The sequence below is a fragment of the Poecilia reticulata genome, chromosome 6, assembly GCF_904066995.2.
Source record: "Poecilia reticulata chromosome 6, P_reticulata-male-v2, whole genome shotgun sequence".
Lineage (NCBI taxonomy): Eukaryota > Metazoa > Chordata > Actinopteri > Cyprinodontiformes > Poeciliidae > Poecilia > Poecilia reticulata.
Window position 1 is genome coordinate 15683887 of NC_088835.1, and position 12135 is coordinate 15696021.

Genomic DNA, 12135 nt, shown 5'->3' on the forward strand with positions numbered 1-12135 from the left:
TTTAGCTTCCTTTATCTTTTTATTTGCTCCTTTACAAATATTGCTTTTACAGTACATTACAAAGCATCAGTCTGCAAGTTTCCATCACTTTTAAATCTTCATTACAGAACAGGTGCAACTTTCTCCATGTCATTTAATCTAGCAAACATTAAGGTTCACTTGTCAAACAGCACCTCGTTTTTAATACACTCCAACAGTGCAATTCTGTCAACTTTACAAAAACATAAAAAGAGAATAAATCCAAAATACTGCATTTTTCAAAGTCTAAACTGAATATTGGCAACTTAATTTCCTGAGCATTAACCCTGACTTAAAAACCAATTGGGATGGAATATATCAACCATCACAGTACAAGAAAACAAAAAGGTGATTTATTTAGAAAAATAAAATTAATCTTCATTTCAATAAGTCCTTTAGACCTTAAAAGTCTAAGGTAAAAAACACATTTGTGCCAATGTAGCCTTTGCTCTAAATTGATTTAAACATTCTTCAATATATTGTATACTATAAAAAAACCTGACAGCTAATGTAATTGGTTTAAAAGCAGGTAAAAGTTATAAATTTTAATGCAAAAAACCCTATTTTTAGACTAAACAAAAAACAATCAGGCAGGTTAGACTCAGTTCCTCTCTGAAGTATACACAATTCTCTTAAAAAAACAAAGTGTTTGTGATGTGAACAGTTAGACTTTAATAATTTCAAAATATTGTGTGGATACGTGAGATTTACCCTGCACATTTTTAAAAAAATGTAAACAAATGAGAAAAGAATTATAAAAAAACCCCTGTAATAACTTGGTAGAATAAGTGTGCATACCCTTAAAATAATCACTAAATCTGATTAGTTTTTAGTATTTAGTCTTTATGAATTCACATCCACCATCAATAATTATGAAACATTAAAGTTTTGTTTAACTAGATTCTTCTGACATTTCTGAATTTGCATCCTGTTGCTAAAGGGATGGACTGTAGATGGCTTACAAAGGTTCAAAAGGACCCCATGTTACAAAGGTATCAGTCAGGAGAAGGGCATACAAAATAATTTATGACATAAAATGCTTTTTGTGGTACAAAAATGAATAATTGGAGAAAGTATCAGAGTACAAAGGTTATTAAAACATTGCACTTTTCGCCAGAATTGATCAAAAGACACTATTAACATTCTTTTATTTACATGAACCTGAGGTTTTTAGTCAATGTGGACAAAGTTCTGATTAATTTCAAATACAAAGAGATGTCTGCTTGAGAATTAAAAGTAAAATGAGATTTTACACAGTGAATCTAAGCCAGGGATCTCCAGCTCCAGTTGTTGAGAAGCGCTCTCCTACTACTCGATTATCTCAACACTTCATTAGGTTCTGCAGAGACGTGCTGGTGAGCCATTAATTTAATTACAAAATAAAGTTTAGGGAAACTCTAGCCAGAGACCAGATGTCTTTGGTGTCAACTAAAGTGGGCTGTGGAAAATGGATGTATTCCTACATATCGAGATCTGGAGAACGTTTGGAAGGCAGAGTGAAAGAAAACACCGTCAAGTCAAGATGTGGTATTGAGATATACTGAAGAAGGCTGAATGCTGAATTAGACCAAAAGGATTAGCTTAAGGTTGTGCACACTTATGCTTTTTTAACAAGTTTCTTTGTTTTTCCAAAAGCAAACAAATCCATGGTGGAAAGAGTTTTCAAATGTTTTATCATGCTCTCTTTTCTTCAATATCATAAAACCTGACATGTAGACTTTAAGAGCCACTGTAAATTGAAGTGTTAAGGTTATAACGGCTTGTTGCATATACTCTGAATTGCACAGTAACAGCCAAAATACAAAGAAAGGTTGTTTTTTTAAAAAAGAGAAGCTATTTGAATATCCTCTGGTGCTACTCTAGAGGCCAGCCTTCTTGCTGGAACACCAACTCCACTGCCTCTTTCACGTCCTGCACCACGAAGGAGGGCTGTGTGAGGGTGGGGTCGAAGCGGAAGTCCCTGTGGCCGTGGAAGATGTGCTGCTCGGTAACCGTTTGCGCCGGGTCTGACGGCAGCTCCTGCTGGTCTCTGCTGTACACTCCTGTACAGACCAGGATGGAGCTGCAGGCCTCGGGGAGATCCTCCCCTGACCCGTAGGCGACAGTGGTGCCACCCATTTCCGCCGATGTCATTTTACGATGGTCGTCGACAGATTGAGCGGTGGGATCCGCTCCTCCTCCGCAGCTCTTGGCCTGGACTTTGGCTTTGGTATGCTTAGAGGCCTGAAGGTAGCGATTATAGAGGTTGGCTCCGTATATGTCTGCCATGGGATTGTCTCTGTTGGGCAAAAGAAAACTCTTGTCTTATGATTATTCCTATTCTTCTTAGTGTCAAACTCTGACTAAATAAACTCACCCGATAGCGTAAAGCGTCTTCACAGGTGTGTTCCAGCCGAGCTTCTCCGCCTGCTGTCTAATCAGCAGCTCGGCGTAGTTATAGGTCACCACACTCGGCTTACCAATCAGAGCCTCATACTTCAGATCATAACCTGTGACCTTCTTGTACAAATTCTCTAAGCAAACCAGGAACATGCCATGTCCAAACCTGCCACATGAGAAATACTCAGTATTCAATGCTTCAAAATTAAATATGCGTTTGCTATGACTTGCTAGACAAACCTTGGATTTTTCGCCTCTGCCATCCACAGCAGGTCCATATTGCAGGCCAGGACCGGGATGTGAGGATACTGGGTCGAGCTCCACGTATTGCCCAGGTTTCCGTTGGTTAGGAGAACGTCAATGATGAGCTGAAGGTTGGTCTCCCATCTGATTGGCTCACCGAATAAAATTATGGCTGCAGACATTAAAGCAAGATATGGTCTGTAAAGAAGTTTACTTTAATAAAATATCTGTTTATGATGCCAACCACGATTATTTACATCCCTGATGTGTAAAAAGCCTTAAAATCAGAATATGTTATTAGAGCAGCACAACCGCGCACTGAACATTTCAGAAGAACTGATCTTTCATTTATACATTTACTCCTGTAACAACTATTGTCTAACAGGATCCCCAGTGGCACAATTATTGATAAATCTGGCACTTTAAAAGAAACTGAAAAGTAACTGAAACTATTAATGTATACTTACCTTTGTTAAGTTGATCAGAGTTTTGGGGATACTTTGGATGTTTGGTATCAATATAGCAGAACTATTTATTTTAGCCACTGGCCAGAGTGAGGATCTACAGATATCTTGCCACTATTAAAAAATCTCTGTGCGAGAACTGCAGCCAAGAGTGGCAACTTGAGGGTTTCAAAACAGCATTAATAACAAAAATGGTGAAACCATGCTATCTGATTTGTGTACTTGTGAGCTGCAATCCTCTTAAAACAGGTTGGGTTACAAATGTTTATCAGATAAAACATGTCAGATTTTCAGAAACACTCCACTTGGTTTCTGAGTGAAAAACTTATGGCTATGTGGAAAGGCAACCGAGATCGCTACTGAAGTATGGCGGAAGATCTGTGTTACTGTGGGCCTATTCATGTGATTGGCCTCATGAGCTCTTTAAAATATCAGAACATTTTAATTAAAAACCTGCTGGACTTTGGCAGTTAACTAATAAAGGTGATCACTGGGTTTTTCAGTACAGCAGTGATCCAAAATACAGAAATGGTTCACCAGGTCTGAAATCAACGTCTACAGCCATTTCAGTACCCAGACCTAAATCCTACAGAAAAACTGTGCAGTGAAGAAAAAAAAAAGAGTGAATAAGAGAGAAATCTGTATTATCTATACAAAGAGGAATGGTCAAAGAGCTCTCTTTGTATGTTCCAACCTTGTAAATTGTTCTAGGAAAGCAATAAATACTGTCCTATTGACAAAACATGTCTGTACAACGCAATGATTATAGTTATAGCTTATAGTTTGTTTTTTTTGATCAAAAACAATGTCTTAAAACAAACATTTCCTCTCACTGAATAAGCAAAACTAATCAGTGGATGAAATAAATATGTAAATTTATGCTACTGCTCTCGCCTGTTGACTGCTGAAGAGAGGCACAAGCATCCCTCTCGACGTCATGTTGGATAATGGATGGAGATCATGCTACTGCAATAAAATGTGAAATGATTTTTAAGACTTTTCACACGTTTTGATCAATAAACTCGTCTATGTTTGTATAAGTTGCCTGTTTGAGGGAGACATACCATCTATTGGCCGCAAGTCCTTGTTGGGTGGAATCTGTAAGAAATTCAACAGGTAACTTTGACGTCTAACTCATGACGCGTAAACAGGACACAGCAATCAGTGGCACTTACAAAGTCTTTGGGCCTTCTGTTGTGGTCCACAACATCCAGGACAGGGTACGCCTCTCTGACCATATCTATGGTGACCACGTCCTCAAAACCCAGGCTGGCGATTTGTGAGTTAAAGGTCACAATCAGATCAGATCAGCAAGTTCAAAGAACACATTTTCTGAAGGTGTTGAAAGCAACTTTCTTTAGGGATAAGGGCCAGGCCAATCAATCAATCAATCAATCAATCAATCAATCAATCAATCAATCAATCAATCAATCAATCAATCAATCAATCAAATTGTATTTGTATAGCACATTTCAGCAGCAAAGCATTTCAAAGTGCTTTACATAATTAAAATAAAATAAAATAAAAACAGCATGTGACATTGAATGAAGAGTGAGAAAGAGATATTTAAAAAAAAGAAAAAGATAAAAAAAAGATTAAAAAGGATAAAAACATAGACATCAAAACCCACACTCCAATTCTAATTTAGCCATAAGCAAATCTAAACAGGTGGGTTTTAAGTTGAAATTTAAAGGCACCCAGTGTTTCAGCTGTTTTCCAAAGTTGTGGTGCATAGAAACTGAATGCTGCTTCTCGTATTGTGGTGCTAAACCGTTCAGTGATTTATAAACTAACAACAGTATTTTAAAGTCTATTCTCTAAGCTACAGGGAGCCAGTGTAGGGACTTTAAAACTGGTGTTATGTGCTCTCTCTTCCTGGTTTTAGTGAGAACCCGAGCAGCAGCGTTCTGGATCAGCTGCAGCTGTTTGATTGATTTATTAGTTAGACCTGTGAAGACGCTGTTGCAGTAATCAATGCGGCTAAAGATAAAGAGTCCTGTAAGAACTGCCATTGGGCTTATTGTACCAGCCACAGATACTCACAATTTTAATTAATTCAACTGGAAAAAGGAAGGACGTGAAAGGCAAACTGCAGCCTCTACTCTGGGTAAAAACTGATAAAGTTAATCTGTTCAGTAAACTAGCATTACTAGAACATCAATTACACAGAGGACATCAACAACCAGTCTACTTTAGTATTTTAGGAGAACTGTTTTATTCTTTGTTGACATATAGAGTAAAATTATGCTTTCACCATAAACCTTTTTGTTTTCCGCTGTGATTTCTGAAAATAATCTTAAAACCCTGCATGCACCCCAGTGCCTGTTTCTAAATCACCTCACTTTGGACAAAAGTTAACCAAGCATTTAAACAAAAGGAACAAATCTGTGGAAAGGCTTCGCTGCTGACATGGGTACAAAGATTAAATGCTGATAGCAAAGTGGAGCTTGCACCAAAACACACTAAATCAACAGATCATGCACAGACTGGCTTAGGCAAACAGCCAGCATGAGTGAAGGAACCGTCAGATAAGATAGGATACTTGTGAGCCACCTCCTCAACAGGACCCTGACCGGAGACCAGCACGCACTTTTTGTGAAACTGGGTAAATATTCGCAGAGGACTGTGGGACAGCATCACCTGGTCTGGAGACACCTGAGGAAAGAGGAGAGAAAAGAAAGCTCATGAAAACCCCAGAGGAGAGAAAAGAAGATCCTTTAATGGTTTAGATGTAGCTCAGTTTACCTCGACCTCAAGAAGCTGAGACAGATGTTCGGCTTTAGTCTGCCTCATACAGTTCCCTGCGTTTGTAACAAAGACCACAGGAACCTTGTACTTCCCATGGCGGTCCACCAAGTTTCTGAAGCACTGCTTGGCTGCTGGGATCGGGGTCCTGCCTCGGACCAGGACCCCGTCTATGTCAAAGAGGAGCCCAAAGGAGCTGGGGTCCTGCAGGGGGAGGCAGATGGGCCAGAGCGGCATTGTTCATTAACATGTAGACAGGATTTAGTTTTTGGCAATAAAACCCTCCAGGTGTGTTCAATGTGAAAGATCATAATTAGGCCCACTGTTGGACACGGTGGAGGATCTATGATGCTGTGGGCCTGTATCTCTTCTATAGGGCAACAAAATGTGTAACACTACATGACATCAAAGGCTCAAAAGTCATGTATAAAAAGGCTTGAAGCATGATTTATCTTAAGAGCTCACTATCATTTTAAACTCTATACAGTCAGGCTAATCATGGAGAAAGAAGCCACTACTCCAAAAGTAACAAAAAAAAAAGGTGTCACTGTTTGCAAATCCATTCAGTGACAACTTTCTTAATTTTGTCTTGTGTAAAAGCAACAAAAGTTGCTTTTTGACAATAATGATAATTTTTACATTTGATGGAAAAAGACAGCTTGCCAATTAGAGAACAGCATCCCAACTGTGAAGTATAGCTGTTGGCAGCATCATTCACAAAATGGATGACATCATGAAGACATGGCAGTGGAGATGCTGAAGAAAATTTTCAAGACACCAACAGGAAAGCTGATGCTTGGGTATGAGGATAATGTCCCTCAGCGCACAGCCAAGTTAACAATAAAATGGCATTAACAACAGAAAATCATAAGTGGTGATCTCAAAGCTCTGATGTCAATCCCATTAAAAAATAAATAAATAAATAAATTAAAATGTTGTAGTGTTAGAAAGGTATCTGCGAGCAAGGCACCCTATAAACCAAATTCATTACACCAGTTCAGTCAATAATTGGGTCAAGCTTTTCATTAACTATGGTGATAAGTTTGTCAAAGATAATGCCCAACATCACACAGTTTACAAAGCATTACTTTATATTAATTAACTGTATGTCAACTCCGGAGTTTAAAAGCAGGTAACAAAATTCCTCACTCATTATTTTTTAATTTAGCAAATATAAGTAATCATGGTCATTATAAGCAAACTAAAACAGTTAGATTAGGATAATTTAGTCTCAGTTAATGAGGAAAAATTTAATTTTAACATGTATATGTGGCTTAATTGTGTAAACATGAGTTCCAAAGAACAAATTTTAATCTTTGGACAGCTTCTTTTATTATAAACTGACTTTATTTTCGTACTGTAATTACAACCAATGTGGCCTGTATGTGCTTGGATCTAAATATTCAGATTGTATTTTATTGAAATTAATTACTTGAATTTGGATTGTAACTGGATATGCATTTGATCTGACTTGTAAAGCTGAGATTTGACCCTGTAAGTTTAACCCTGTCGATATGACAGAGAAGTCCACAGGATTCTGGGGTCCTGCTGGTAGGCGAGAAGGGCCAAGAGGTTGTCCAATAACTCTGAATGAAAACCGAATCCCTATATTTGTGATCTATAAACAAGCTGAACTTTTGAGTCATCCACACGTACTGTAAAAAAAAAAAAAAAAAAAAAAAAGTACAGATCACAACACATCGATCCTGGTCTCATCGTGTACACGTGGATTCGTTCTGACGTATGAATAAAAAAAAAAAACATCAAATCAAAGAAGTCACTTACGTGGCTATAACATCTTGAGCTGGTTGCCTGTTTCGCTGCTCCTTCGCAGCTAGACCTGAGCAACTGCCAGCAACTTTTAAAACACCTCAGTCTCTGCATGGCTCCGGGGACATGAGTGGAAAAGCACCGGCGAGTAAACAACCTAACCTAACTGGCTACTTCGTGGAAGTGACACTTGAGGCAGGAGCTCATAATATCCGCAGCAGCGACTGTCAGCACTTAGACCTTAGTTTCATCATGCTGATCGTATAGGTACCTGCATTCAGGACAAACCGTACCTCTAGTAACCCTTACGATAGCCGGAGCGCATGCGCAAAAGACCAACTCTTACGTAGTTCCATGCGCAGTTCTACATCACCGGAAACACGTCGCCGAAAGGTTCGCTTCTGTTGAAATGAAACTAAAGAAGCAGTTTCCAGATTATTTATCTTTTTTAGACGTGTACATGTCTCTAATAAGTATATTTTAAAGGTAGAATAAGGATCCCTATTGATTTTTGCGAAAAACGAAATATTTGTTTTAGCCCAACATAACTCTTAGCTTAAATTTTTACATCAATAAAAAAAAAAAAAAACAGAATACTGCATAACAAAATGTATGCAGTATTTGAGGATATCAGCGTGTGGGGGAGGGAGGAAGAAAAGAGGGAGAATGAAAGGGAGGACAAAGGCCATATTAAGACAAGTGGATTGATAATGATGTCTATAAGCATTAAAAAATGAAAATTGATGTAAACGAATTTTATTGGTTCAAAGCACAAATGATTAAAAAAATGTAGTCGGTCAGCATGTCAATAAAAAAAATAAAAAACACACGATAGAAAAATCGGTAAAAGTGGAAGTGGAAAACATTGGAGAAAACGTTCTTCAGCTAATTCTCAGTTCATTTTCAAGTCCATAAATTTTGGCTTTCAAAGCCATAAGCTCATTCTGAACCTTTTTCGTCCTTGAATTAGTTTGTCGTACTTCATGCAGAATGGCTAGGTCCTGGTTGGGCCCAATGTTTAATGTGACCTGAAGAAAACACAATTATTTAGGTTTTATAAAGCTTGTCATGCAAATCTTAAAACAACAACAAAAAAACACAGTAGGGGCATTTTTTTACCTTGAGGAGCTGTTTCTCTACATCTTTGAGCTTCTGTCTGAGGAGTTTTAGATCTGCCTTAAAGCCCTCCACCTCCATGACTCTTCTCTTCTCCAAAGCCTCATAGCGCTGAGTCATGAGCTGGAGGCGCTTGGCCATCTTGTCTGATCGCTCCTGAATATAAACAGGATAATTCATAAGAAAGTCAATAAAAAAAAACAACAACAATAAAAAAAACTGCAGACAGTCCAGAATTTCTCAGAGTAGCAAACCTTAAATATTTCCCTGCCTACGTCTCCTTCCTCTCTGATTTGGGACAGTTCTGTCTCCAGTGTGATACATTGCTCTCTGAACATCTCTGCCAACTTGTGAGCTTGTTTCAGATCATCTTGTAGAGCCTGATTAAAACAAACAAACAAAAAAAACAGCACCAGGATAAACACGCATTGCTTATTGATGACGCTGCTCAGTAAATTTAAATTAGGGTGTCCAACAAAAATAATATAGCAGCTTTTATGACCTTTTTCTCCTCCTTATGTTGGTCAGACGGCTCAGGTTGGGGTCGAGGAACAAAAAGAGCTGATCTGCTGCTGCTGGGCTGCCAGGATTTTGTCAGTTCAGCGCCGTCGAACCGGGCCTTTGCCCTCATCAGTCGGTGGTGGCAGGAGTCCAGCTCCCTCAGCAGCTGATCTTTTTCTACAATCCAGCTTTTCTCATTGGCCCGAGCGTCAAATTTCTGCTGTAAGAAATCTCTTGTGCTTTCATGCAACAGGTTCTGAGTCTGCTGGAGCCTGATGCGTCAAAAAAGCAAAAAGATTAAAAGTTACAGTAATAAGCTTGGTACGAGCCATAAATTTAGATATTAAAAAGACACACTTTTCACTCAGTGCAATGATGCGTTGCTGGTCTCTTTGTCGTTGTGCCTGAGATTCCTCTGTTATGATCCTCCGATCCTCGAGGAGAGCTTCTACCTGCTCTCTGACCAGACGCGTCTGTTCCTCCATCTGAGCCTGCAGCGCCTCCACCTGAAAAACGCAAGCCAACACTGTAAAAATGACCACAACTTGAAACATCGTATAAATATGGGAAAAAAAAAAAAAAAAGAGAGAAATAGATGCCATTTTTTTCCATTTTGTAGTGCCGCTTATCAGAGTCACAATTAAGACGTTTTCGCAGTGGAGCAATACCTGCAACAACAATGTCTGGTTGTCGTTCTTGTACTTCTCTACACCGTCACCAGCTGATTTAGTTTTCCTGTTAGCCTCTGTTCAAACATTAAAATTAAAAGGGAATTCATTTCTTTGAAAAACAAAGAAAATCAACACACGGACTCAGACTGTTTTACATAAATAAACTAAATGCTCTCAAACCTTTGGTTGCCGCAGCTGGTCTTTGTTTAGTTGGCCTTAGACTGAGATTTTCATCAAACATGGACTCAGGAAGCCTCTGAGTAATTGCGACCTGAAAAAGCAAGCGTGATGTTGTCATCAGGGTTGTTTGCATTTCAAAGCAATTTTTTTTCTGCCTTTAAAAATCAAGTGTAACTCTCTTAAATTTTAAACTATGACATATTTAATATAAAGCCACCAAAAGACAATAATTTAGCTAAGCTTCAAAATAATTCAAACCCTTTAAATATCACCCCATAGCCAAAGCCTTAAAGATTTTAGAATTATCTAAATTGTCTTATTTAACAAAGGAAACAATAATGACCATTTGTCAATTGAAAGAGAGGCTTCTCTTAAGCAAACACTATAGTTAAAACCATTTTTAACATTTTATACAATAAATGTAAAGGATACTAGGGATCTATAAATTAGTGAGTCCGTTCCACCTTGTGAGGAGGCTCTTGGTGAAAGTACGTAATCTCTCCAGCATCAGGACCGACAAGAGCAAGAAGGTGATGGATCTTTTTCCTGTCCTCCAACTCTCTGCAGCAATAAAGACAAGATTAAACACTGACGGGAGACAGCCAAAATATTCTATTCATCCCAAAGTCATACTGTATCTTAAAACTTAATAAATAAATACTCATATCACATTAATCACACACATTAAGTGACATCACAGATCAAGAGTTGGTGGCCACCTAAAGCTGTTCCTGGAAAACCACAGATGAAAATAATTTATAATAACTGAGTTTTATCCAGCGCAGTGCACCCACCTGATCTTTAGTCTGTCATTTTCTGCATAAAGTCGGAGAGACTGCTCTCTCTCCTGGAAAAGGTAGACCTGCATGTCACTCAGAGCGCTCTGAAGCTGTGTAACTTCTCTTTCACGCTCCTGTATGTCATACTGCAGTTTGTGCTGGAAGGACATTGATACAGAATATTCATTAAACGATTTAGGAACTCAGATACTCAGTAACAGCTGAACCCCCTCCTCAAAAAGAACACCCACCTGGTCCTCTGTGATGCTTTTAAACCTTTCCAGCATTTGCAACAGCTCTTCATGTTCACCATCATACTGGGCGATCTTCTGTCTGTAGAACTGCAGCAGCTCCCTGGAAGGACGCAGGTAGGCAAGACGCTCCTCTATGGGAGGAAGTGGGGAATCTAAATCTTTACTGGGGGAATGAATGCTGACTCTGTAGAATGAAAAAAAAAATCTATGGTTCATTTTGAAGATTATTCAACTTCATATTCAGCAATGTACCTGTGCTCATTTGACACAGATACTTGTGATTACAGGACTATTTTTTGCACTGTAAAAACATTTTCAGAGACTAGATTTGTAGATTGGCACAAACATTTCTAACCTGTGAGGCGTTCCATGCTTTGCTGGAGATCCCATTCTTCCAAACATCTCTGAAAACTAGAGAAGAAATTATGCAGCAACATGTATCAGCATCATGAATAAATGCAATCTAGTGCAAAGGAAGTTGTTGTAGTCTATCAAATATGATTGAATTATAGGTATTATTAGACAGTTTTGTTCATGCATAATTAAAAATATTAGTAATGGGAGAGAGAAAAAGACATTTGTGACATTTTGAACTTCCTTTCAGCAACCGAACTAAAACAAGATTCACATAACCCACTGAAACATTTCTTTATAGCAGGAAAAATGGAGAAACATGAGTGATCGTATTAACGGAACATAAATACAGTGACATTGTCAGTCTCTTTTTTTTGGCCTAAAAACAAGCCACCACATTAATGTACAATAGCATAGTTGTTTCAATGACTGTTTAAGTATTTTAAAAGTGGTATTAAATCAACATTTACATACAAGTAAAGACGTCGGTTCCAGAATCTAAGCTGTGTTGTTGCTCAGAGCAACGGTGCAGTTCTTTTTTAAATCCAGTGTGTTTCCGCTTCTTTGTGACTAACTCTGCAGAGGAAGTTGGGAGCGCCATCTTTCTGCTGGGCTGTGCAATTTTCTAATGTTATTTAGTGAAACCATTACCATCAGATTT

General features: G+C 38.4%; 2 protein-coding genes across 2 annotated transcripts; both read right to left on the reverse strand.

Annotated features, from left to right (window-relative positions):
• Window positions 1–7992, reverse strand: hdhd5 (haloacid dehalogenase like hydrolase domain containing 5). Its single transcript, XM_008411594.3, has 8 exons — window positions 7635–7992; window positions 5850–6053; window positions 5647–5759; window positions 4280–4373; window positions 4169–4202; window positions 2638–2812; window positions 2375–2563; window positions 1–2296 (listed from the first exon to the last, which is right to left on the reverse strand). The coding sequence occupies exons 1-8, from the start codon at window positions 7731–7733 to the stop codon at window positions 1873–1875; spliced, it is 1332 nt and encodes a 443-aa protein (XP_008409816.1). The 5' UTR covers window positions 7734–7992; the 3' UTR covers window positions 1–1872.
• Window positions 7993–8359: 367 nt separating this feature from the next.
• On the reverse strand, window positions 8360–12063 carry ccdc77 (coiled-coil domain containing 77). The gene is made up of 12 exons (XM_008411586.2): window positions 11949–12063; window positions 11476–11531; window positions 11118–11304; window positions 10882–11024; window positions 10552–10648; window positions 10088–10178; window positions 9905–9981; window positions 9594–9742; window positions 9238–9508; window positions 8990–9115; window positions 8739–8891; window positions 8360–8647 (listed from the first exon to the last, which is right to left on the reverse strand). The coding sequence occupies exons 2-12, from the start codon at window positions 11520–11522 to the stop codon at window positions 8501–8503; spliced, it is 1488 nt and encodes a 495-aa protein (XP_008409808.1). The 5' UTR covers window positions 11523–11531; window positions 11949–12063; the 3' UTR covers window positions 8360–8500.
• Between the last annotated feature and the right edge of the window lie 72 nt (window positions 12064–12135).

Excerpts from the sequence above, each read along its gene's own strand:
- ccdc77 (XM_008411586.2), bottom strand. The coding sequence starts at position 11,522 with ATGTTTGGAAGAATGGGATCTCCAGCAAAGCATGGAACGCCTCACAG. Across the intron at positions 11,025-11,117 it reads AAAGCATCACAGAGGACCAG|CACAAACTGCAGTATGACAT; the intron begins GTGGGTGTTCTT and ends ATGTCCTTCCAG. Across the intron at positions 9,982-10,087 it reads ACCAGCTGCGGCAACCAAAG|AGGCTAACAGGAAAACTAAA; the intron begins GTTTGAGAGCAT and ends ATGTTTGAACAG.
- hdhd5 (XM_008411594.3), bottom strand. The coding sequence starts at position 7,733 with ATGCAGAGACTGAGGTGTTTTAAAAGTTGCTGGCAGTTGCTCAGGTCT. Across the intron at positions 5,760-5,849 it reads CTCAGCTTCTTGAGGTCGAG|GTGTCTCCAGACCAGGTGAT; the intron begins GTAAACTGAGCT and ends CTCTTTCCTCAG. Across the intron at positions 2,297-2,374 it reads AAGACGCTTTACGCTATCGG|AGACAATCCCATGGCAGACA; the intron begins GTGAGTTTATTT and ends TTTGCCCAACAG.